The sequence below is a fragment of the Lolium rigidum genome, chromosome 4, assembly GCF_022539505.1.
Source record: "Lolium rigidum isolate FL_2022 chromosome 4, APGP_CSIRO_Lrig_0.1, whole genome shotgun sequence".
Taxonomy (NCBI): Eukaryota; Viridiplantae; Streptophyta; class Magnoliopsida; order Poales; family Poaceae; genus Lolium; species Lolium rigidum.
Genome location: NC_061511.1, coordinates 238,300,070 through 238,326,519, shown reverse-complemented (window position 1 = coordinate 238,326,519; position 26,450 = coordinate 238,300,070). Strand labels below are relative to the sequence as shown.

At 48.2% G+C, this 26,450-nt stretch overlaps 1 protein-coding gene across 1 annotated transcript; it reads left to right on the top strand.

Annotated features, from left to right (window-relative positions):
* The first annotated feature begins 17,055 nt into the window (after positions 1-17,055).
* LOC124649943 (protein BREAST CANCER SUSCEPTIBILITY 1 homolog) lies at positions 17,056-22,260 on the top strand. The gene is made up of 14 exons (XM_047189511.1): positions 17,056-17,125; positions 17,276-17,329; positions 17,438-17,508; positions 18,208-18,321; positions 18,570-19,042; positions 19,132-19,230; positions 19,355-20,341; positions 20,427-20,527; positions 20,626-20,812; positions 20,955-21,055; positions 21,151-21,259; positions 21,353-21,518; positions 21,607-21,725; positions 21,928-22,260. The coding sequence occupies exons 1-14, from the start codon at positions 17,070-17,072 to the stop codon at positions 22,258-22,260; spliced, it is 2,970 nt and encodes a 989-aa protein (XP_047045467.1). The 5' UTR covers positions 17,056-17,069.
* Positions 22,261-26,450: the final 4,190 nt, after the last annotated feature.

Sequence of the window (26,450 nt, the reverse complement as noted above, 5' to 3'; positions counted from 1 at the left end):
TGTGCTGGTCGCGCGCCCGGCAGCGTCGAGGTAATGATGACCGGTGTGGCCGGTGCAGGAAAGGAGGTGGAGGCTGAAGGTGCTGGTCGCGCGGTTTCGACCCGTGCGGCTAAGCCACCGCTGGAGCGCGACGCAGGCGCAGCGGGAGCATCATCCGCTCCACCGGCAACGCCTCTCCAAACGGCGATGAACGCGGCGGCAACCCCCATCGCGCGGAACATCGACCCGGCTGCGGCTCAAGCGGAGCTGGAGGCGCAGCGCTCGAGGATACTCGAGAGCGGCAAAGATGTTGTCAAGGCGCAGCGCGAGCTGAACCTAACCGTACGTGAGTATAACGCTGCCCATGGCTTTGCTTCGTTAGCGCTCATGCTGCTAGGATACCGGAAAATCGGCTTAAGGCTCGCAATCTAGATCGAGATCGCGTAAGGAGATTCTTACCGGCAAAAGTACCTCTGCATCTGTTAGCATTGTAGAGAAACCTAAATACAGCAGTCCGGATAAAACAATAAAAGCTGCTAAGGCTGCCGTAGATCTGTGTGATTCGCTTACCGGAGAGGCTCTGGCAAAACAACAAGAGCGTGTCAGAGCTGCTTGACGTCGTAGAGCAGCAGAACGCCGAGCAGCTGGCTAGGCTGAACAAAGCAATAGCCTCGAAATCCGCGCGTTCAACAAAGAATGCCGGAAGCAAGTCCCGAGGGCGGGCCTCGTCCCCCCATCCGGACAGAAGAAAAGAAAAAGAAGTGAACGCACGGCGGATGACTGTGTATGATCCGGTCCTTGCCGGTAAACGAAAGCCGGGCAACACGATGCCGGTAGAAAAAGCCAAGGGGCGAAGCGAGGCTACGCCAAAGAAGGCTATGCCGGAAACAAACATGCCGGTAAACATGAAACCGGGCAAAACTATCCGACTGCAAGGGCAGCGTATGATGAAGAAGAGGAAGAAATGCCTCCACCAAGGTACCGGCAGGCAAGGGCCGCGGCACCGGAACGTTACGATGAAGCTGATTCTAACAGACCGGCAGCATACCGGAACCCTCTGGGAGAACGCTTGGGAGAGAGATACTTACCGGAACGGGATGCGAGGCACCGTCTGGATAGAGTATACTTGTCAGAAATGATCGAGGAGGAAGGTCCTCCAGGTCCAAAGTGCTTCGGCCCAAGAATCATGAGAGAAAAGCCACCGGTTCGCAACTTCACGTTGCCCCGTGACACGAAAACATACGATGGCACTACGAAGCCGGAAGATTGGCTCGCGGATTACGTGACCGCGGTGTATGTCGCTGGAGGCGGAGGAACCGTAGCCGGAGGAGGAAACCGGCGCTGGGCCGTAAGGATCATACCGTCGTTTCGGTTGGGCCGGCAAGAATCGGCTAAACAACTTGCCGGCAGGAAGCATAAACGGCTGGCTGGATTTTGAGGAAGCTTTTGTGAGCAATTTCAGCGAGTACCTATCGGAGGCCGAACAGGCCGCAGCAACTTGCTCCGTATGCAGCGGCGCCGAACGAAACAGGACCGGGATTATCCGGCCCGGTGGAATACCATAAGGAACTCTTGCGAAGGAATAATCGAGGCGCGAGGCCATTGCTTGGTTCAGCGATGGGTGCAAAAGAGGTTCGCCGTTGTGGCAAAGGCTGCAGCGGAACATGCCGACAACGTTGGCGAGAGATGATACGTGTGGCGGATAACTATGCGTTGGGAGACCCAACGCAGCCGCACCGCAACCTGAACCGGAACAGCTACGCCAAGAGCAACACCGGGACAACCGGAACAACAAGAGGAGAGAAGATTTTCCGGATCGAAGGTACGGTCCGCAGCAAGTTGCTTGCTGTGCAGGAGGACTCTGATGCCAGTGGCAGCCAGAGGCAGAGAACCGGATCGCAGCCATGGGCGGGTCCAAAGAAACAATGGGTGGAAAAGAAACCCCGGGTCCGAAAAGAAACTGGCAAGAACCCGCAAAATACACCATGGAAGCGGCCATGGACCAACCTTGCGAGTGGCACACACCGAATCCGGCGCACCCGTCCAACCATCCGACGAAGGATTGTACCTGGACCAAGTACTTGATGGAAAAAGGGACAGTAAAAGATGCCCAGGGGCGAGGAGGCAATGCAATGATGCCACCTCCGGACATGCCGCGGCAGCAGCAGATGCCGCCACCACCGCCGCTTACCGGGCCAAACGCTCTACCGGTGCAGCCAAACCGGCAGCAGTACCAGCAAGTTAACCGGGTGGAACAAGATGGTAACCAGCTACCTCCACCGCCACCTTTAGGCCGGAATGTTTACGAAGACCCACATGTATGCTGTGTTGTTTTTGTCACTGAGCCGACAGACAGGCAAAGCCTACATCGCCGCTCCATGGAAGTAAATGCCGTGATGCCGGCAGTGCCCAGGTACATGCGATGGTCAAACCAGGAAATTACTTGGTCGATCAAGGATCACCCCAAGATTATGCCGAATCCGGTGGATATGCTCTTGTTGTGGACCCAATCATGAAAGGGCCACAAACTCGAGTGAAGTTCAGCAAAGTGCTTGATAGACAATGGCGATAGCATCAACATCATGTACAAGCATACCATGCATACGGCTGGGCATAACGAAAACATGCTTCGGCCAACGCGCACAACCTTCCATGGAATCGTTCCGGTTTGTCCTGCGCACCGGTGGGAAAGGTCCGGGTGGACGTGGCATTTGGAGGACGTGACAATTGCCGGGTGGAAAATCTGGAGTTTGAGGTGGTGGATCTAGACAGTCCCTACCATGCATTGCTGGGAAGACCGGCATTAGCAGCTTTCATGGCCTCAACCCATACGGCTTACCTCAAGATGAAGATGCCGGGACCTCGTGGACCACTAACTGTGGTGGGAAACTACAAAGTCTCGCCGGAAACAGACATCTGCCGGATCGAACCTAGCGGAATCGCTGGTGATCGCGGAGGAAAAGAAAAGGATGCAAACAGGCGGTTGCGCTGGCTCGGTCCTCACGGCTGAGCTTAGCGGCAATGAGTGCAAGTCCGAGCGCTCCGGCATTCAAGCCAACAAATGAAACGAAGGACATTGTGCTGGATCCGGCCTACCTGCACCGCACCGTTCGTATCGGTGCCGGCCTTGATCAAGCATAGGAAAGCGCGCTCGTCGGCTTCCTCCGTGAGAATCGGAATATCTTTGCCTGGTCAATCGAAGACTTGGTAGGTGTTCCGAGGGAGCTGGCTGAGCACTCCTTAAACGTTCGCAAAGATGCCAAGCCGGTGCGACAACCTTTGCGCCGGTTCGCTGAAGATAGAAGAAAGATCATAGGAGAAGAGGTAACCAAACCGCTTGTTGCCAAATTCATTGTGGAGGTCACGCACACGTAATGGCTGGCCAATCCGGTAATGGTTGAAAAGAAAAAAGATGAGAACACTGGAGGCAAAAGCTCCGAAGGTGTGGCGCATGTGCATCGACTACACTAACCTCAACAAAGCTTGCCCAAGAGACCCTTTTCCTTTGCCACGAATCGATCAAGGGATTGATTCAACTGCCGGGTGTGAGTTGTTGTCCTTCCCGGATGCCTATTCCGGCTTCCACCGATTCCCTTGAAAAAGGAAGATCAAATAAAAGCTGCGTTCATTACCCCGCACGGGGCTTATTGTTATATCACTATGCCTTTTGGTTTGCGCAACGCTGGTGCAACGTACCAACGCTGTATGCAAAAATGCCTGTTTGATCAGATCGGAAAGAATGTGCAGGTGTATGTGGACGACATCGTGATAAAAACTAAGGTAAAAGATACCCTAATCGATGACCTCCGGCAAACATTTGATAACCTAAGGAGGTTCCGGATGAAACTCAATCCGGCAAAATGTACTTTCGGCGTCCCTGCCGGCAAGCTCGCTGGGTTTCCTTGTCTCGAGCCGAGGCATTGAAGTCAATCCGGTAAAGATCCGGGCAATCGAAAGAATGACGATACCACAGGATTTGAAGGATATACAAAAGTTTACCGAAGCTTAGCATCGCCGAGCCGGTTCATAAGCAGGTTGGGAGAAAAGGCCTTGCCGTTGTATGCCTTAATGAGAAAATCCGATAAGTTCATCCGGACCCCTCAGGCAGATGCAGCGTTTAAAGAGCTGAAAACAATGTTAGCTACCGCGCCAATATTGGCTTCGCCGTTGGAAAGAGAACCCATGTTGTTGTACATAGCAGCAACCAATCGGGTCGTAAGTGTTGTTGTGGTAGTAGAAAGAGAAGAGGAAGGAAAAACCGTCCAGAGGCCGGTATACTACCTGAGCGAGGTGCTCTCCCTCTCAAAACAAAACTACCCGCACTTCCAGAAAATGACCTATGGCGTGTTTATGGCCGCCACCAAGCTCAAGCACTACTTCGAGGAACATCCTATGAAGGTGGTGAGTGAAGCACCCATCTCAGACATCATGTGCAACAAAGACGCTAGCGGCCGGATTGCGAAATGGGCAATTCGAGATATCACCATACGTACCGAGTGTACGAAAGAAGAGATGCCATAAAATCACAAGCTCGGCTGATTTCCTTGTGGATTGGGCGGAGATGCAATACAAACCGCCGGATCGAGAAGATAGAGTACTTGGAAAATGCACTTTGATGGATCCAAGCTCAAGGAGGGTCGCAGGTGCCGGTGTGGTGCTTACTTCACCAAAAGGAGATCACCTCCGGTATGTTTTGCAAGTACATTTCGGGGCATCGAACAATGTCGCTGAATATGAAGCTTTGATCCATGGGCTTAAGGTCGCAAAAGAAATCGGTGCACACCGGATCATTTGCTATGGAGATTCAGATCTTGTGGTACAGCGGTGTTCGGAGATTGGGATGCAAAAGATGCCAACATGGCCTCGTACCGGTTTCACGTGCAAAAGATTGCCGGATTCTTCGAAGGTTGTGAGTTTCACCATGTACCGCGTGCAGAAAATGAAGCTGCGGATGCTTTGTCCAAGATAGGCTCATCCCGACAAGAAATTCCTCCCGGGATAGCTCTCGCGCACCTGAGAGTACCATCAATCAAGCCAAGTCCTGAGTCGGAATCAATTTTTGTTCCGGAGTCACACATTGTGCCAATGGATATCGATGGAGCGAACCCGGGGGTTGCTCCGGCGAACCCGGGGACTATTCCGGCAAGCTCGGGGACTACCGTGCCGGAAGAGATGATGCAGGTGGATAACATGGAGATAGATGCACCTATGTTTTTGGTTCAAGAGATACCATCTTGGGTTAAACCTATTAAGGAATTCCTGACCAACGGCACCTTGCCGGCTGACGAAAATGAATCAAGGAGGATACAGAGAAGGTCCAAAGCTTACACATTCATCAATGGTGAGGTGTACAAGAGAAGCGTTACCGGTGTCCTTCAAAGATGTGTGGAACCGGAGGAAGGGAAGGAAATGCTTGAGGAAATTCACCAAGGAGAATGTGGGCACCATGCCTCGTCAAGGGCGCTGGTGGCAAAAGTGTTCCGGCATGGGTTTTATTGGCCCACTGCTTTGGCGAACGCTGAGGATTTGGTAAGGAAATGCAACGGGTGCCAGAGGTACGCCAAGCAAAATCATACCCCAGCGTCCGGTTTAAAGACAATACCGCTGACATGGCCATTTGTCTGTTTGGTGCCTGGACATGGTTGGCCCATTCAAGACTGCAAGGAGCAGACATGACTCACATCTTGGTCATGGTGGATAAGTTCACCAAATGGCTAGAAGTAAAACCTATCGCAAAGTGTGATGGGCATACAGCTGTGAAATTCTTGAAGGATATCATCTTGCGGTATGGATACCCGCACAGCATCATCACTGACAATGGAACCAACTTTGCTCAAGGGGAGTTCAAAAGATTCTGCGAGGATAAGAATATCCGGTTGGATTTGTGCTCAGTGGCACACCCGCAAGGCAATGGCCAGGTGGAAAGAATGAATGCCTTGGTATTATCCGGTATCAAACCAAGACTCATTGACGCAGTGGAGAGAGCACCGGGGTGTTGGCTTGATGAGATACCATCAGTGCTGTGGAGCATAAGGACAACCCCAAACCGGTCTACCGGGTACACTCCCTTCTTCATGGTTTATGGGGCAGAAGCGGTGATACCAACCGACATCATCCATGATTCACCAAGGGTACAGCTCTATACTGAGCAAGAGGTCAAAGAGGCCAGAGAAAATGATGTGGACTTGCTAGAAGAAGCAAGAGAGCTAGCGTTGGCAAGAACAGCCATTTATCGACAGAAACCTAAGACACTATCATGACCGGAAAGTCAATCCAAGAGTTTTCCGGGAAGGAGATCTTGTGCTTCGCCTAGTGCAGCGCATCGAAGGCCGGCATAAACTTTTGCCACCTTGGGAAGGTCCCTTCATTGTAAGCAAGGTGCTTCACAATGATGCATACTACTTGATTGATGCACAGGAGTGGAAAAAAGGAAAGGCGGACAAGTCCGGAGAGGAGAGCAAGCGTCCATGGAACGTAGCTCTGTTGCGTCCTTTCTACTCTTGAAGTGGTGGTGTAAGAAGTTCCTTTTTGTACCTTATATGCTATGAATAAAAGATGCCGGAACCATGAATGAATCTCGGGGACTACCCCAACTTAAGTTGCATGTAACTTGTCTATTTTTTCGGTTTACCGGTTGCTTATTGAATGTTTTTTCTTTCCGGTTTAGTAGTGTGCTAAATCCTACCGGAGTCTTCGACTCTGCTGTTGTCCGCAAACCGGCTTCATGGCAAGCAAGATAAACCGGTAGGAGATAAGCACATGAAGCTGCGAAAAGGGAGAGCGAGGAAAGAACAATCCGGAAAGTTTAACTAACCCCGGTTAAACCGGTTTTTGCAAAATTTCAAAGTTATTTCTAAGTTCAAGAAGATGCTTGTTTGGTGAAAGAACCTTGTGCTCATACGCCAAAGAACGCCCGGAGAAGGCAAGGCGAGCCAAGGCAAAAGAACCAAGTATGCATCAAATTGGATGCGGGAGCAATTGAGAAATCTTTGCGGTGCAGGGATAAAAACAAAACCAAAAGCAAATTATGCTAAGGCAAGCTCATAAATACTTAGCTACCGGTATAACTTACCGGCAGGAAATGTTGTAGCACAACCACAGGCAAACTTAAGTTTTACATCATAAGCCCCGGCATTCCGGGCAGAATTTAACGAGATATTGTCTCAAAGCAACGGGACCAACGAGATATAATGAGCAAACACTTCAAAGGAAATCATCATGCAGCGAGGGCTTCCGGAGGAGCATCGCCGGCACCAGCATCGCCCAGGAGCTCTTCTTCGGCTTCATCCTCCTCCTCGTCGAGATAATCCTTGACGCCGGGAGGGGGAGGGATGAAGGTGCGCATGTCGGCATACTCCGCAATGCGGTACGCGCAATCCTGCCGCTTAGCGGAAAGGATCGGGTCCAGATCGGTTTCTGCGTCTTCACGCACGCCGGTGAGGGCGTCCAGATCGAGCTCCGGGTACCAGGAGCAGGCGACGCGGAGGGCGGAGTCAGCTCCAGCGCGGGCAGCGGAGCACTTGCCACTCACGGATCCTCCGGCCAGCACCCTTCGAGCGATCGGCGATGAGGGAGAAGGTGTCCGGCACCTCCTCGCCGAGGCCATAAAGTCCTGTATAGCTGGGTAGCTACATCAGGGATGTCCGAGAGGTTGCGGTCTATGCAGCGCATATGGGACACCCGCGCGTTAAGCGCGACCAGATGGTCCTTGGGCGTCCATGGCACGGCAAGATCCGCTTGGCCTTTGTCCGTGCGCTGCGCGTCAACCTTCTTGACGGCGTACCTCTGCGAGTCCGGAAAGAGGCCTGTGTGAAGAAAGAAAAAGGTTAAGGAAAGAGTCCGGAAGAAAAAGAGACCGGAAGGAAAATAGTCCGGAAGAAAAAGATAAAAGAACTTACGATAGGCGAGGGCGTCGGTCTGCAGGATCAACTGGTCGCATTCCTTATGCTCCTCCTCCAGCCGCGCGGCCTTCTCCTCGGCAGCCTTCCGGCCCTTGGCCGCCTCCTCCGGCTCGGCCAGCGGCACCACGTTGGCGTTGCGGCATCCTCCGGGGCCTCCTCCATCTTGGCCGCTGCGTCGGCTGCGGCGGCTTCGAAGGCCTTGGCATGATCAAGCCCCAGTTGGATGAGCTGGGTCTTGAGCTCCCGGTGGCTGGTCTGGAGGGCGTCCAACTCCTCTTTGTGCTGCCGGATGAGCTGGTCCTTCTCCCCTGTAACCGGAAAAGTGTTAGCAAGGTTACACTAATAAAAATGAAAAGAAACCAAGTTCAAAGGAGAAAGGAAAAAATAGTACGTTGGGCGGTAGCCAGCTGCTCCTTGAGAGCATCGATGGAAGCTTCCGGAACCACTGTTAAGCAGAAATTGCAAATGTTAGGAGGGAAAGGTTTCCGGAAAGAAAGATGCCGGCAAAACGAAAATTTACCTTGGCACTTGTCGTGCGCCTCGGCGAGCTCCCGATGCTCCCATAGAAGCTCCTCGAAGAGGGCCTTCCGAGCGTCAGCCGTGACCTGTTCAAGAAAAGAAGTTTTAAGTAAAGTTTTGCGCTAAGAACAAAGTTCTTAACCCGAAACTCGGGGACTGGCAGTGCCGGTTTTGCGTTAAGTTTTAAGTAAAGTTTTGCGCTAAGAACAAAGTTCTTAACCCGAAACTCGGGATCGGCAGTGCCGGTTTTGCGTTAAGTTTTAAGTAAAGTTTTGCGCTAAGAACAAAGTTCTTAACCCGAAACTCGGAGAGTGGCGATGCTCGGTTTTGCGTTAAGTTTTAAGTAAAGTTTTGCGCTAAGAACAAAGTTCTTAACCCGAAACTCGGGACTGGCAGCGTTGGGTTTCGCGCTAAGTTTTAAGTTGAGTTTTGCGCTAAGAACAAAGTTCTTAACCCGAAACTCGGGATGGCTGATGCCGGTTTCGCGCTAAGTTTTAAGTTGAGTTTTGCGCTAAGAACAAAGTTCTTAACCCGAAACTCGGGGACTGGCAGATGCCGGTTTCGCGCTAAGTTTTAAGTTGAGTTTTGCGCTAAGAACAAAGTTCTTAACCCGAAACTCGGGGCAGCGGTGCTGGTTTTGCGTTAAGTTTTAAGTCAAGGTTTGCGCTAAGAACAAAGTTCTTAACCCGAGACTCGGGGATCTGGCGAGTGCCGGTTTCATGCTGAATTTTTAAGTTAAGTTTTGTACTAAGAGCTGCGCTCTCACCACAAAACTCGGGGACTCGGGAGGATAGACAAGAGAGAAACCGGCATGAAACCAAAGAAAAGATAAGACCAAGCCGGGAACAAAGAAACCGGTAAGGGCTGAGAAAAGTTAGAAAAACGTACCATCGAGGTTGTTCGTGGCATCATACCACGCGCCTGTCGAGCTCTTTCACGGCGTTGCGGAGCCGCATGAAGTGCTCCTCGGACGACCGATCCCCGGCCGGATCGGGAGCCGGTAGCCTATCCTTGCCCAAGCCGCGGGTCGCCGGACTTACGTCCGCGGCGTTCCACTTCGGGCGTAGGGCGGAAGGTGCCCCAAGTCTCGGCCTTGACGCTTGAACTCCGTAATGCGGCCAAGGAGGCCGGTGGGCTTCGCGGCGACATCTTTGGCGGCCTTGGCGACGTGCGGCACCAAGGGCTGCGGCCGCCGGAGGAAGTGCTTGGAGGCCGTCGCCTTCCCCTTGATGAGCTTGGAGCTCTTGGGCGGCGCAGCGGCGAGTGGCCCGAGGGCTTTGGCGCGAGGAGCACCGGCGGCGGCATCGGGAGGGAGCGTGGAGACGGAGGAGCGCTGGGTGCATCACCCGTTTTAGAACCTTCCGAGCGCGGAAGATTCCGGCGCGGAGGTTGTTGTTTTTCAAGGACGGGAGGAGCTGGAGGCTCCGCCGCCCCGGCGATTTCTTCACCGGCGCCGATATTGCTGGCGCCGGTGTCTTGGGTTTACGGAGGAAGGAAGAATCCTCCTCCGTGCGGTGATCCGACGGTGAAGGGGCCGCACGCCCGAATTTGTTGTGCCCCCGAAAGGGAGGCGGAGATGTTGCTCGGCACCAGGTGATGCCGGGCTTGAGCGAGGAGGAGGGGTTGAGGTCCTTGCGGATCCCTCAGAGCCCGATGGCCTTGGGCCAAGCTTGAGCGCAGGGCTGAGAAAAAGAAAGAAAAGACAGTTGGAAAATGCAAACGGAAAAAGAACTTGGCGAAAAAGAGGCAAGCCGGAAAACGAGTAACTTACCCGGAAGAGGTTGGCATCGCCTTGCGCCCGTAGCGACGCATGCCCACCTGCTTCTCCCCCAGAGGCTCGGTCCGGAAGCGCTTGGAGGGAGGGGCCTGGCTGCCGCCGGCATCAGATGTGCGCTGCTTCTTCTTTGGCCCTGGGCCATGAGTTTGTCCACAAACTCGGAGCCCGCCTCAGCACGCAGGGGCGGCACGTGCTCGTGGATCTATGGATAAGGTCCGGCTAAAAAGCGGTTCGCGAGAAAAGCAATAGCGGACGAGATAAAAGAAGCCGGAAGAGAAAATACCTCAAGCGTGACCAGGTCGTCGGCGGACCCGGTTGGTTTCGGCGGAGACCGGCCAAGGCGCGCTGCCGGGTCTTGCCCATCTTCAAGTCTTTCCGGAAGACGTAAGGATCCGGGTCGAAGGAGTCGAGGGCGCGAGGCCGGCAAGGTCCGCGTCGCTCCGCCTCGATGAGGGGAAGCGGTCCTTGGCTCCGAAACGAGAAAAAGCAAGATTAGCAAGAGCGTAAAGCTACCGGTCGAGAGACAACCCCTGTCGCGTAATCCCTTACTTCTTGGGTCGGAGGATTATCGGTGCGAGAGGGGAAGGAGGCCCCATTCCCAATCGGAGGGCATAGCAGTTTGGCAAATCCGCTAGCCTTGCGAACAACATCCCTTTTGCTAAGAGGACGGCCTGTGATCTTGGTAGGATCGCCTGGGCCGTACATCTCGCTCATCCTATGAGCGCGGCGCTGTAGAGGAAGCACACGGCGCGAAATGAAAGTGCGGATGATGTCATCCGAGCAGATCTTGGTCTCCTTCCTCAAAGAGGCCAAGAAGCGTACCACCCGGCTGGTTTCGGCATGATCGGACTTCGGGTTGTAGCTCCGGTTGGTCCTGCTGGGGGCCCGGCTCGTAGGGAGGAAGATCGATGAGATCGGCGCGGCCGGTATTCTTCACGTAGAAGAAAGTCCCTTGCCACAGCCGGCAAGATTCGAGGCCGGAAAACTTAAAAAGGGGCTCCCTTGACGGGAGCCGACAATGCAAGACCCGCACTGAACGGGGGCTTGGGTTTAGGAATATCTTTGCCCCGAACGGAGTTAATCCGAAGAGCAAAGAAGCGAGCAAACGTCTCACGAATGGGACGAATGCCGATATAGGCCTCCATGAAGGTGGCGTAGCAAGAGAGGTAGAAAATGGCGTTGCCGGGAAGGTGAGTGAGGTTGGAGTTTGTAAAAATCTAAAAAGGAGCGGAAGAAGGGAGAGGCGGGAAGGCCGAAGCCACGCTCAAAGTGAGCTAGAAAGACAACATATTCGTCATCTTCGGGATCCGGTTCGATTTCGTCATCCGGAATCCGGCAAGAAACTCCTTCCGGAATCCGTCGAGACCGGTATAACCGAGTCAATTTCGAATTGGGTGACACCGGAACCCATCCGAGCTCCGCGGGTAATTGGGGAAGGCTCCTCACCGGAAGATTGGCTGGAGCTGTCTGGAGGTTGCGCTACCGGAAGCTTGGCTAAAGCTACCGGATTCTAGGGGCCACCGGACTCTTGGTGGCTACCGGATTCCTCGCTGGTTGCCGGAATTGGTTTCCATCGGGTCGGAGGCCGTGGATTCGCCGGGGAGAGGGTCTACGGCGCTTGAGAGAAAGGGAAGAAGAAGATGCGAGAGGTGGACTCCTCGCCGGACATTGCGAAGAAGCGAAAAAACACGAATCCCGAGACTTGGACCCCGCGTGAAGATCTACGAGTAAGAAGAAAATCAAGGAAAAAGAGGAAATAAGAACACCAAACGCCCAAGATCTGGAAGGCAACCAGAGGACAAGTGAAGCAAGATTGGTACCTACCTTAAGCGGCGGAGTCGGCCGAAGGAGTCGTTCTTCGGCGGCGGAGTGGGCCTGCGGCCGCCGGAGAGCTCCGCCGGCGGCGAGGCGGAGAAGCTCGCAAAGAAACACGAATGCGGCGGGCACGACAAGGTTGCTGCAGAAGATCTCCGCACGACGAAATCCAACGGGGGAGCGGCGTGAGCTCGCCGGGCGCCTAAGCTTGAACGGGCGACGGTGAACGGAAAACGGCGGTGGCGCAAAGGCTTGGGGCTCTGTGCGCAAGGGAGGAGAATGCGAAGAAGATGAAGAGGAACGGGCGGTTGCGTTTATATAAGAGAAAGAAAGTGGGCCAGGGAACCGCTGGGCCGCGGCGGTTCGCCTCGCGGCCCACGACGGTTCGTGCCTTGGGCCGCCACGTGGCAAGGGAGTACACGCGAAGAAGCGCGGAGCCACACGGAGGCGCACACGGGACTGCGAACAGGTAGTGGGATCAGTTGCGGTGCATTAAATGAGCGCGCGAGAGTCGAAGGGAAGTGACCCACGACACCGGCGCGTCGATCCACGGTGCGCATGTCTCGTCGAGCGCGAGGCCCAAGATATTCTCGACTTCGCCGAGGAAGCAATAAAGACACATGATACCGGACAATAGAGATGCCGGAACAAGCTTTGCAAAGAAAAGAAAAAGAACAAGGGTAAAGGTGCCGGAACTAGGCTCGGGACATGAGTACTTAAACCGGTATCCGAGGAAAATGAGAACCTGGCATGGCCTGTGGGATAGAATCCTCCAGGCTATACCAGCTTCGGGGACTAATGTTGGGGGATGACCCCCGTATGCCAAAGGCATGCCAAACCGGATGGCTTGTGCCATCAGGATACCGGTTTAATGTTTATACCGGAGCCTGAGGTTAAGAGTTTAGCTAAGTGGAGCTACGCCGGAATCCCCAAGAGGGGTATACCGGAATCCGGTAAAGAAGATACCGGAAAGGAGAGCCTGTCGGCAGGACTGGTCAAAGATTCTCTCCAGAGCTAGAAGACAAGATGAGCTAAGCAAAGTGACTTTTGACGAAGGGTCGACGATAAAGAGAAGGGTGACGGTCAAAGAAGCCGGAGGACGTCGGCGCCCCGATTAAAGAGGACTCCGGTGTCATCTATGATTAAAGTAGCTTTGTAAAGTAGTTTGTCTAGTCAAAGATGCCATTAGGGTTTCTTCCAGTGTAAGCCACCCTCTCCCCTATATAAGGAGAGGGGGCAGCCCTTCTTCACGAGCGGGCAACAGGTAGCACGTAGCAAGACCATAGAGAGAGATCTGTGTACTGAGAAACTTGTAACCATGTTGAGATCAATGAAGCTAGCGATCTAGTAAAGAGTTCTTCCTCTTGTCTCTCTTCTTGCATACCGGCCTTTGGTTGTGTTCTTGAGGAAAGCATCCGGAAGTTCTTCCCATCTAATCGCAAACCCTCCCCCGAATCCTCATACGTCCATTCGGCCCCAACTTAAGCCATCCTATGGCATCTGCTCGTTCACCACGACGACATCCAGTGATTCTTGTGCCGTAATACCCGTGTTAACCATAAGATCCGGAGTGGGACGGAATAGTCAAAAGTGTTTCCACCTCTCGTTCATCAACGGATGCTCATTACTGGGTGCACTTGATCTCGAGAGACAAGATGCAGGGGGAACCCGTAGAAGTCCCCACGGTAATGAGGTCTATGATGGGTTGCAACTGCCGGCGTAGGAATGTATGGTAGATCCCTGCATTGTTGTCGTGGTCGGGGCCCATCCTTAATTGGTATAAGTGAACCGGCGTGGACCCAGGGTCGGAGTTTGCAACAAAGGGTGGATGTTCGAGGTAGCGGAGGAACATGATTGGCTAGACCTTATACCGGGCCTGACACCAAAGGAAGTGTGGACGGGTTGCGCGCCCGGTTGGCACCAAGGTTAAGATCTCTTATGGGTAAAACAACACACCTCTGCAGAGTGTAAAGAACCGTGACCTGTCACTCCCTGTTCCGGGATATGGAACTGCGAACGCTGCCGGAAAGGAACTCCATGAAGTTCTAGTAAACCGGTGAAGGCTGACGGACATAGTTCTTCTGAATAAAAGCAACCTTTTGAAGAAATGGTTATGAAAACCTGCATTGGTATTAGACTTTCTGGTCTAATGCCGTAGCTAGTGCATTAAACACATCTTTTCTATAATGAACTTGTTGAGTACGCTCGTACTCATCCCACTCTTAAATCCCCTGCTTAGATATGGAGGCATCGAAGGAGGATCTACAGTGCAACTCGAAGGTCGAGGAGTCAACAACTACTTCAAGAGACAAGACCCTGTCAGAAGAGTCAAATACACATCCAACAAGGAGAAAACCTAAATTAGCCATAGAAGGAAACTATCTTCCTAAACGTAGCTCCTATTTAGTTAGAATCTATTCTTAGCCTCTATAGCTAGTTAAATACTCTACAAATGGAGTTCGTGATAAGACTAGACTACGAGTCGTTCTTCTGGAGTTTATTTGCAGCTTTTCCTCATTGTAAAGTAGGAGGCTATGATGATCTTATGTAATAGAGTCAATATTGTAATTCTATAGACATGCCTTGGACCCGCATATGTTTCTGTTGTACCACTCTGAGCGATATAATACTAGTGGAACGGTGTTTTATTGGTGTTATATCAGACTTGCATACTACACCATGCAATGGTATGCCGGGTCACCACACATATGGTTACATGGTGTTGCGTCACTTTCAAGTTTGGGCCAGGCCCATGTAATTTTCGCAGGAATTAAGTAAGCCCTCGTTTAGAGTCCGTATTAAAGGGGGAAAAGCCTTCTAGGGTTTGGTTCGGTCACCATATGCATGGCTGGTCGAAACCCCACATTTTCCTACTTTAAATACCCCAATAGCCATCACGTTTAGACTGAGATTTTGATTAGACTAAAAGTTAGCCATTGCTGCAACTCTTCGTGTACTTCTTTTGAGGCCAACGCTCAGAACAAGACCGACTATTCGGCATCTCACCTTATTCAATGAAGTTTTCATCTATATCCGCAATATTCTGATTGCATTATTAGTTCTTACTTGTTCTCGATTTCAGGTAGGAATTAAGACCCTCGCTGGTCAGGTTGATCGTGCATCCGCAAGATCATTAACTCCCGGAGATTGTCCTAGAGATTGCATTGGCGCACGAGCTTTGCACGTGTAGTCGGATCGTCAAGCACGAACTCCACCAACAAATCGACGATATCATTCTCTCATCGAAAGATCGGACACCTTTGCCCTATCAAGTGGTATCAGATTTCAGGTTGCTCGGTGAGATTTACAGTTTTCCTAGTTTAGATTGCATCTGCCATCATACCATAAACCGACGAAAAAGCCAAAAATATATTAGATTTAGATCATCTGTCCCATAGCCCCTGCCACGCCTTGCATTGTCTTTTCAGTTTTGCATAGTTGAATTTGTGTATGCATCTTCGTGTCGAGTTGCTGGTCTTAGCGTCTAGTTCTTTAGAGTTTCGAGTTCTGGTCATAGTAGTTACGCCGCCGCCGCATACTCGCATCGCTCGCAAATCATCACCACCATATATATACTTCTGCCACTGCTATATACACATACCATATATATTTCTGCCACTGTCATATACACCACCATATATATTTACATCACTGCCATATACACCCACCAGATCGTTTCCGCCACCATCATATACATCTGCCATATACCATGTTTCCTACCGCGACACAGATTCGTGTTGTTTCTCTGCCGCGACAAAGTTCGAGTAGAATTAGGTTTTCTTGTTTTTTCTTATTAGTTGTTGCCTTCTAATATTGTTCGTGTTGTAGAAAAAATTTCCGTGAGATAAGTTTCGGCCGTCAGTAAGGAATTGTGAAGGAGAGAAAAAAAAGTCTGGAAACGCCTCCAAATTTTTTTTTTGCCTACACCAGTTTTTTTTAGAATGTATCGAAGCTTTCTAGTACTCCCTCTCTTCTTGTATATAAGGCCACTATCTCAATTCCCAAATACAAAGAAAATAAAATAAAATAATAAATAGCATGACTAATTATGTTGGAGACTTTTCGTGTTTAGAGCTAATTAAACTTGTTGCATGTGGTGTTCTATATCTCTATGGCTACATGCGGCTTTCATACTACTAAGACCATTGTACGAGGGAGAAATCTAATCGGTTCTTCTCGAGAAAAAAATAGTTATCTTGAAAATTGTATTTTTAATAATGGCCTTGTATTTAAGAGAAGGGAGGTAGTATCATATATCAGATCTGAAATGCTTTGTCAAAAGAAGGTTATCTCTGTAATTTTGTCTCAAATCCGCCCCAATTAATCCTCCTTTCCCGTGTGCACTATGATGAAACTCTTAAACCGTAGTGACTTAGTTTAGCTAAGAACATCTCCACTCGTCCTTTCCATGGGCCAAATAGCCAAAATGGAGACGCCAGAGAGAGAGAACGTAGCCAACCGCGTTCTCTACAAATATTTTTTGCGATGATATAAAATTTTCTTTATCCAGCACCCCGGGGCAGCTCCAACCTACAGGGGGCAACTAGCGGCTAACACCACGTCCAACGAAAACAAGCCACACATCCTACGCGACCACAAAAAAGATAAAATAGAGGCTATAACTGGTTCCATACTCTTCCCTATAATTAAAAAATCACCGTGGTCGCGTAGAATGTGTGGCTTGTTTTTCAGTGGATGTGGTGTTAGCCGATTTTTTCCCACGTAAGAGCAAACGCCGTGTGAGGGTTTCGAGTTTGAGAGCGGAGAAGCTCTAAGATTTATTTTTTCCAAAGTAAGCGGTAGAGAGAAAACAAATCCAGTTAGGCAAGGCCACATGAGGCACACGTGGCACCAAGGCGAGTCTGTCGGCGGCGCGAAGCCGCTGGTTCGGCTCCTTCCGGGCGAAGATACGCACGAAACCAAATTGAAAAGAAACCTTGGAGGGAAAACTCCCGCCAACATAAATAAATCTCCTCCGAAATCCCCTCCTCACATTCGTGATTCGTCCTCACAAATCCGGACCCCTCCATCCCTGCACAAACTCCACAGTCCAGACCCGAGGAGACCGAGCGATCGGAATGGCGGACATGGGCAGCCTCGAGAAGATGGGACGGGAGCTCAAGTGTCCGATCTGGTACGCCGCCCGCCCCCTTTCTTCCCTCGTTTCACCGGCGCTCTATACCTGGATCTGTCCCCATCAGTTCTTCGATCCATCCATTTTCTTGTCCATCTTGACTGATTTTTCCCTTGTGAATTAACTGGTATATCTGTTTTGTATTGGCAGTCTGAGCCTGCTCAAATCCGCGGTATCCGTCAGCTGCAATCACATTTTCTGCAAGTGAGTCCCTTCTCCCTGCCCTCATCCGTCTCGATCTCGCTGTAAAGTTATACGATAGATGGTTCTGTTCGATCTTGATTCATATGTCCCCTCCCCTCCTCGCTGCAGCGATTGCCTCATGGAGTCGATGAAATCCTCCTCCAGCTGCCCCGTGTGCAAGGTCCCGTTCCGCCGAAGAGGTCAGTGGTATAGTTGTCGCCTCACCCTGTTTCAGTTGTTATATTAGTTATTATGTGTTGCGTGGAAATTGCTGGACCGCAAATGAGTGGGATTGTTTTGCTGCGCTTGCAAAAAATGCTTTACCTTCTGACTGAGAATTGTCTAATGTTAACACGGAATCACGGATGCTTAACCTTCTGATTGAGAATTGTGTATGTACGGAGTCACGGATGAAATGCCTACTTAATTAAAAAAGATCAATATTTATGTAACTATACAATTTTAAATTTCAACTAAAACCACAACAAGAATTTTGGAATGGAGGGAGTACTATTTTTCCTGAACTTGTCTGATTTTAGGGCCTTTTTGGTTCATGACTAACATTGCCACAACTAACCTTATCGAAAGCTTGGTTGCCATAGAAAGTAATGAACTGGCTGTTTACTGTAACTCTAGAAGTTCTGAATTAATGGACCTACCTATATCCGATACGGGATTGTTTTGCCATGCTCTGAGAATTATGTAATGTAAAAACGGATGGAATGCTTACTTTGCCGAAGTTCAATATTTCTATAGCTATATAAAAACCAAAAGTATACTCTTTTTCCACCACGATATTGATGCACTGGTGTTTACTGTAACTCTGGAAGTTCTGATGTAATCGCCTTATTTTTATCTGGCACAGAAGCATTATAACAAAGCTTTGGTTTTGCTTGTAGAAATAAGGCCATCACCACACATGGACAATTTGGTCGGCATTTTGAAAAGCATGGAGGCTGCAACAGGAACTAATGTGGTCTCAACACAGGTGACTTCTGCGGTGGAAGTTGCAGGTAATTTTGTGACACAGCATCAGTTCTTTTGTTTGGTAGCATATGTCAAAGTGGTCAACAGCGACACAGGTGATTAGTTATGTATGTGTTTTGCACCTGTTGGGTCGCACCACACATGTTGTATTAATTTCAGCATGCTGTCTGCTGTATAGCTGGAGATCTGTCTCTAAAACTGAAATCAACTTTTGGAAAAAATGGACAATTGTTCTACAATCTCAAAGCTTACAGTCTTATTCTTGATTTTGAAGATGGATTGAAACCTGCTGACAGCAGGAAAGGGCCCAAAAGGTCTAAAAAATCAGCGGTGCAAAAGAAGAAGATAACATCCAAGAAGGAAGCAAACACAACGAAACCTGCTGTGGCTTCTGCATCTCGTCCTACTAAAAAGTCCTCTTTCTCTACAAACAAGAGAATACATGTGACGCCGTTCCCTGAATCTGAGACACCAGTGAGGCCTCGGAAGATCATGAAGCCTGAAGAGCCAACGAATAATTTGAATCAAGATGCTCAAGGCAAAGATAAAGCATTGGCTTCTGATAAATCTGAAGGCATTTCATTGTCACCGTTTTTTTGGCTGAGGGAAAGAGAGGATGAAGTAATTGGCACTGTTGAAACGTTAAGTGAACCTCTATCGCTGGCCACACCCTTGCGCCACAATGCACCTTGTTATAGTGATATTAAAGATTCTGAAGATGAAACACCTCTTAATACGACTCCAAATGTATGTTTTCTGAACATAATTTTATTTTTAAATTTCATGCTGACCAGCCTTAAAGAACTTTTCCTTACCATAAGCTACTTGTGTTGCAGAGCAAAGTTGGGGTTCCACAAATTTTTGATAGCGAAATCTTCGAATGGACCCAGAGACCTTGCTCTCCGGAGCTGTGTTCTACTCCATCGAAAAAGCAGGTATTTTTGCTACATGAGGCCAGAGACTATTACCTTTAATCAATTCTTTCTTTCTTGATAATCTTATGATTTGCACCTATTTTATTTTGAGCATGTATTTTATTCAACAATTTTGACTTTATAGGGTAAATGTAAGGATATACTAGATCACATATCAGAAACACATGATGAGGAAGATATACAGCTTAGTTGTTCATTTGAAAGGTTAGATCACGCAAGTAATGCAGCTCAGCTTGTCCATGCTAAGGAAATTAAGCAGAAGAGAAAGAAGACACAAGGTAGGAACAGCAAGAAGACAAAGTTGCCCGATCATCTGAAGGTCAGCATAAAAGAAGCTGATCCCAATCAACAAGATTCAAATAGTACTAAACATCTTGCTGCAAAGTCATGTGAGAAAAACAGTACCACAGAGAATAATACTTCAAGTAGAAGAAGCAAGGCTTTTAACAACATCAATCTATTTCCTTGCTCTAATTATAACTCTTCAGAGACATTTCTCCCTCAAGATGGTCTGGAGACTGAAGCACATGATGAACAACTTTCAGAAAGATACCAGAGAAAGGGAAAAAATAGTCAGCAGAAGAAAAGTGCAAGGAAGCTGGGAACAACAGGGATGAGTACAGTTGAGACTACAGAAACTAACTATGAGCCAAGTAGTAAGCGAGTTAGAAAAATGCCCAATGGTGCCAATGCTGAAAAGATAAGAGTTATTAATGGTTCTAGAAACGAAACTGAAGCACCAGTACTCCATGGTTTCATGAGAAGTTGCACCCAACACAAACTTTTAGATGGTAAAAGTAAAAAGAGCAAGTCCATTGGAGAAATGAACAGTCAGATCGGAACTAGCATGAAATCAAACATTGGTGGAAGTACATCAAGCATTTTACGTGGTAGATGCCAAAGTAATGAGGCAATACATGTAGCTCCTTCAGTAATGGATGTATCTGCTAAGAACAATTGTGCAGAAGGCATTCAACAAATAGATTGTTCAGTGATTACTAACTTTGGAAAGCTCCAAGCCTGCCCTGTGCGCAATACTTTCCTGAAGAAATGTAACGGTGCTGTCTCTAAGGTTTGCTGTGCTTTCTGCCAGTCTGTTGATATCACTGAGGTATGTTCAGATAATTTTCAAATGCCTTTTCTTGGAGTTCCAAATCCTTGGTCAACTGATGGCGAATGTCTCTATTTTCTTGAAGGTGTCTGGTGAGATGGTTCACTACCATAATGGAAAACAAGTTCCCACAGAGCTTAGTGGAGGGGCTAATGTCATACATTCTCACAAGAACTGCACGGAGTGGTTTGTCATCCTTTCTAGCACATGATTATATTGTAGCAAAATATTTTTATTCTCGGTATATTTAGCTAATTTATATTATACCTTTTTAATCTCCACAGGGCTCCAGATGTTTACTTTGAAGATGACTCCGTGTTTAACCTTATGGCTGAGTTAACTAGAAGTAAAAGGATCAAATGTGCTTGCTGTGGAGTTAAAGGTGCAGCGCTTGGATGCTTTGACAAGAGTTGTCGGAAAAGCTTCCACTTCACATGTGCTAAATTGATCCCAGAATGTAGATGGGATAATGTAAGTATATTATGTTTCTTTAGGAAACAGGTATATTGTGTCCTGAAACTAGTAATTTCAAGTTTACCAGAATAATTCCTTGACATTTTTCAAAGTTCGAAATTGGCACCTTATAGCTCCAATTTATTACTTTCACTGTCAGGAAAACTTTGTGATGCTATGCCCTTTGCATCAGTCCTCCAAGTTGCCTAATGAAATTTCTGAGCCACAAAAGCAATCCAAAAGGATAATAGCACCAAAATGGTATGTCTGGAACATGCTTATGAAACATAGTCAAGTAATGGTGTAAGACTGTCAAATATATTATTATACTTACTGAGGCACAATTGTTTTTGCAGTCCATCTCAGGTAAAATCTAGTCAAGATTGCAAAAATAACTGGAAATGGCCATCTGGTTCAACACAGAAGTGGGTTCTCTGCTGTTCAGCTCTTTCTGCTGCCGAGAAGGTACTTTATGATGTTTATCTTATTTCCCTGATCAGATACATGATATTATCTCCGTATGAGTTTTAACTGAAACAAAATGGTCAAATTACTCAGGGAGTTGTATCTGAATTCGCAAAATTAGCCGGCCTGCCTATTTCCACAAGCTGGAGTCCTAGTGTTACCCATGTTATTGCATCAACTGACCTCTCTGGTGCTTGCAAGCGCACACTAAAATTTCTGATGGCAATCTTGAACGGCAAATGGATCGTCTCCATCGATTGTAAGTGGATAGCAGACTCATGACTGCCCTATCTGAGCAGAATTGGTATTGATGACCTTTGTTGCTGACTGGTGAGTTTATAATGTAGGGGTTAAGGCCTGCATGGATCACATGGAACCTGTTGATGAGACGAAATTTGAAGTCGCTACTGATGTTCATGGGGTTACAGGAGGTCCCAGATTAGGAAGACACAGAGTAATCAAGAAGGTAATTTCTTTCACTGTTATATATACTGTACTGTTATATGTGTAGTGGAAGTAATTTGTTGTATATATACCTGAAACTGCCAATTCAGCATGACCGTAGCTTCAAGGACCAGAATAAAGTTGTTTGTCTGCTTGAGCTATTGAGCATGATTGCTCATGGGTATATGCTACAGCATTCAGTTAACTGTTCATTTATTATACAGCAACCAAAGCTGTTCGATGGCATGCGGTTTTACCTCCATGGAGACTACACAAAGTCCTACAGAGGCTTCCTGCAAGACCTCGTCATTGCAGCCGGTGGCACTGTTCTGCATCGGAAGCCTGTCTCAAGAGACCAGCAGAAGTTGCTTGATGACAGCTCCCCTGTCATTGTTGTGTACAGCCTCGAGAATCAGGAGAAGGTGAAGTTTGATGCTGACCAGCACCGCAGGCAGGCCGATGATGCCCAGGCGCTGGCCTGCGCCTCCGGTGGCAAAGCTGCGACAAGTGCTTGGATAATCGACTCCGTGGCAGCTTGCAACCTGCAGCCTCTGTGAGCTCGAAGAAGGCTTTCTGTCTACATGTGTAATGTAATTATATATAAGAGCTAGACTTCTCTTTATGAATTATCTATCCAGAAATCGTTCCCTTGTAATACAGATTTTCTATTTGGCATCCACAAACTCCAACTTAAATAGAACATACTCAATCCGAAAATGTTCCTTGGGTAATTGTTCCAACTTCCAAGCGAGGACCATGTCTGAGCCACTTTTTCCTTGAAGATAGGTATTGTACTAGAAGGATCTGTGTGCTTCGCTCTGCCCAAAGATTGCTGGTTTTTAAGCAAATATGATGGCATGCTATGCTGTTATCTAGTTTCAACTAGTAAAAGGGGTTTAACAGTGATGATCAAAGAATAATACTGGGCGTAACGATATCTTGAAGCACAACCGAGTTTAAGATCGGCAATGTCAAGAAAGTGACATTTAAACCGAGTTAATACCTTCAAAAGAGAAAATGTTGGGGAAACTAGTGCTGGATTTCCCTATTTGGACATTAGCACACATTTTGAACTAAAAAAACGCAATGGAAATATTGTTTAATTTTAGCACCACTATACTGAGGGATTGTTGCTCGTGTTGAAAGAAAACATATGCAACAACATTATGGAAGAACACCACACTTCTCAGCTACATTGTCTCTGTGAGATGTAAGTTGTCTCTGTGAGATGTAAGTTTAAGCCTAGTCTGAAACAATGTCTAACTTAGGGAGAGAGATTCCCGGAACTGCAGTAGAAGATCAACATACATCGACACAAATGCTTTTAGGTGAAAAAACCTTAACTTCAGGAAAAAAAATCATGGGTTGAAGCCACCAAAATCTTCTTCCACGATTATTAGATTTAGAAGTTATTTTCTAGTGACTAGAGGCTTTCATACACCATCTTGGAGGGCAAGAACAAAATTTGGGCACAAAATTAGGAATTGGAACAATCTCACTTAAGAGCAACTCTAGTGGATCCCTTACTTCTCGGCCCTTAAACTCGCGAGTAAGGGGCATGGTACACACAATCTCCGAGCGCATGCACGACGGCGCCAATCAGATCCCGTATAGCGGAGCTGTAAAAAAAGGAATATTCCTTTTTTACAGTTCCGTTATACGGGATCTGATCGGAGCCGCCGTGCACTAAATCATCTGTAAACATCGGAGATTTTCGACAGTTTCGACAACAAAAGAGACTATTTCACAAATCACAAAGAAAATGATCCAAAATATGCGCAAAACATGTTTTTTACGCACTCATCAACCATCACGATATAGAAGGAAGCTCAAGCAAGTCCGACGTCGCCGGTAGCACCTCCATCGACGCCGGCAGTCGTCGTAGCCAAAGAACTATCTCCTCCGCTTTGAAATGATCTCAAGCCTCCTCATATGCCACCATTCTGTAGTGAACTCATCCATGGTGGAATGATCCATCATCATCGTCCTATTCGCCTCGGCAATGAGATCATTCAACGCCTTCTTCTCCTCAAGTCCTAGCTTTCTCTCTTCCAAATCATGAATTGCTTACCACCTTTACTGCTTCATCGCATTCTTCTTGTCACTCATGATAGCCTTGGCTTCCAAAGTCTTTAGCATCATGCTTTCCTTTGACTTCATGAACTCTTCGATCTAAAGTTTGCCGCATCAGCTTCAAGCTTGATCCTCCCTTTTGCCTTCTTGTTCCCTTCCGGCTTTTCCTTGTTCCTACCTCCTTCTTCATCACTTTCATCACCAAAAGAAGCAAGGCTCCCTTGTTTGATGGTGCCTCTTGGTCCCTCAGTTTCCACTTCTCCATATGCTGCTTCCAACAATCTTGTAGGGTAAATGATCTCCCCTTGGAGGCCGTAATATTCATCTTGGAATTGTTTAGAATTTCCATGAACGACGGCGGCATCATACCTCCTGCGCGCCGAACATGTTGAAGGCGGCGTCGCCGTGCTCATGCGGCCTGACGATCCCGTTAGCTGGCAGAGTCAGGGCCATCGGAAAAGTGGTCGGCTTCCTCTTCGCGCTCCCGCATCTTCTTCGAACCCTCCCCGGCTTCTTCACGCCTTCCCGTGGCTTCTTCGCGCCCTCCGGGGCAGCATCAACATGGTCGGATGGGGCAGTCGGGGCCGCACCAAAGGCGATGAGGTGCTTGCCCACGCGCTTCCTGTTGGTGGTGGATGGGGTGACCACGGGTGGAGTAGTAGGAGGCGGATGCTGAGGCCACGAGACCTAGCCAGCGGCCGCTGGGTGCTCCGAGAGGTACATGGGGGCAAATCTGGCATGGGGCATCGGTGAGGAGGTGGTGGGGACGCAACTCGTCGTTGGCGAGGTCGCATGAGTGGGAAGGAAGGGAGATGAATGTTCCGTCCCGCCAAAATGCGATGTGTAGTGCAGGCCGCACTCGGTTCGGCCGCGCAAACCGTGTATTCGCAGTTTGGGAGGGGATTTTTTCGAGGCATGTACTTTTTTTTGGTTCGCATCGAATCATCGATATACGGGATCTGATCGGCGCATGGAACCGAACGAAAACCATAAAAGGCGGTTATTTTATAGTTTCGGTGAATTTACGGGATCTGATAGAGTTGCTCTAACAAATGGGTTTTTTGTGCTACAATCTTTATGTGATTTTGCTACAATATTACAAAATTGTTGCTACAATGTCCCTGACGAAAGTCTCAAGCAAAGATGGCGATGCTACCACCGGTCCGTCCCGCCTCCGATGGCCTTGTAGGCCTTGGAGGTGCAACAGACACCGATATCTCCTCAGTAGGAGGGTTCACGTTTCTTTTTTTAGTTTTTTCTTTGTCTTCTTTGGGATGGTGAGGCAGCGACGACATCCCGTAGAAAAGGCGTATGGATCTTTGTGTCCGGCGAATCTCCTGGGATCCGGTTAGTTTTCATGCTCGTTGGTGTGATTGTAGATCTAGCTCTCCTGATCTATGATTCTCATCATTGGTGATGGTTGCTGCTCTGTTACACTAGTCTTTTGTAGTCTTAGTGATGACTTCATATTTGTCTACTACACCGATATGACAAGCATTGCCCGGCTCCGGTGGAGGGGAGATGCTGGCGGTGCACATTCGACTTGCTCTATGCTTGTAGTGGTCACTAGGTTGTCCATAGACCTATTTCTATTTTTATTATTTTGGGCTCCTTATACTGCTCTCAATGATATTCATAGAGCTATTTCCACCTTCTACCCCTAGTATGCATTTGTGACACTAAGGGTTCCTTTGATTTAAAGGATAGGAAAAACATAGGAATAAGAAAGGTATAGGATTGGAATGGCATGTCTAATTGAATCCTATAGGAAGATGAAGTTTGTTTGATTGTAGCAAAGGAATTTTTCCATGAGGTATGAGCTAATGCTTTTTCCTATAGGAATTACACTACAAGATTCCTATAGGATTTTTTCCTATAGGATATGTTCCTATGAATCAAACAACATGTATAGGAAATTTTCCCATAGGAACCAAATCCTACACAATTCCTATGCAAATCCTTTGAATCAAAGGAACCCTAATTATCCATAGAGTAAAAGTTTGTCTATCTTTTAGAAGCTTCTGCCGCTAGTTTCTTATGCGAGTCCAATTAGCAAGGTGTGAGGTTATGACCAAGATTCAAAAATATTGGGACAACAACGAGTATGGAACATATGGACAAAAGGAGTTTGGAGATGATTGTAGATGATGCACTCCGGTGTTGGGCATTTTGCCGCGCCAGGTTGACCTAACACGTCGATCATATATCTAACAAAAACAAGCAAAATGCAAAATGAAATAAAACCGTTTTCAAATTCGCCATGGGATATTTTGGTAGAACCTCTACTAAATGGTGTAATATGTGTCACAAATACACAATACAGATAAAAAATGGAATTCACTCTTATTAATAGATAATAAGTGGAATTTTTCAAAAGAAACTCTTGCAAGATGGAATATTTGGAAATAATGGAGCATGTGGTTCATTTATTTCTAAGCAGACCATGACAAGTGCAGTAGTACAGTTATTTCGGATCAGAATATTTTCTCCATGACGATTTAAAGACGGTGCCGGCTGACAGCGCAAAATAGCACGACCCAAAACAGTTGCATTGGAAGGGTCGAGTGCTTTTAAAATGTCCTTAGTTCCATCGGTCACCTCAAGTCCTCATCAACACACATGAACCAAGCAACCAACGTCTCCTAAAGTCGACGAGTGCAAGCACCTCAGCAAC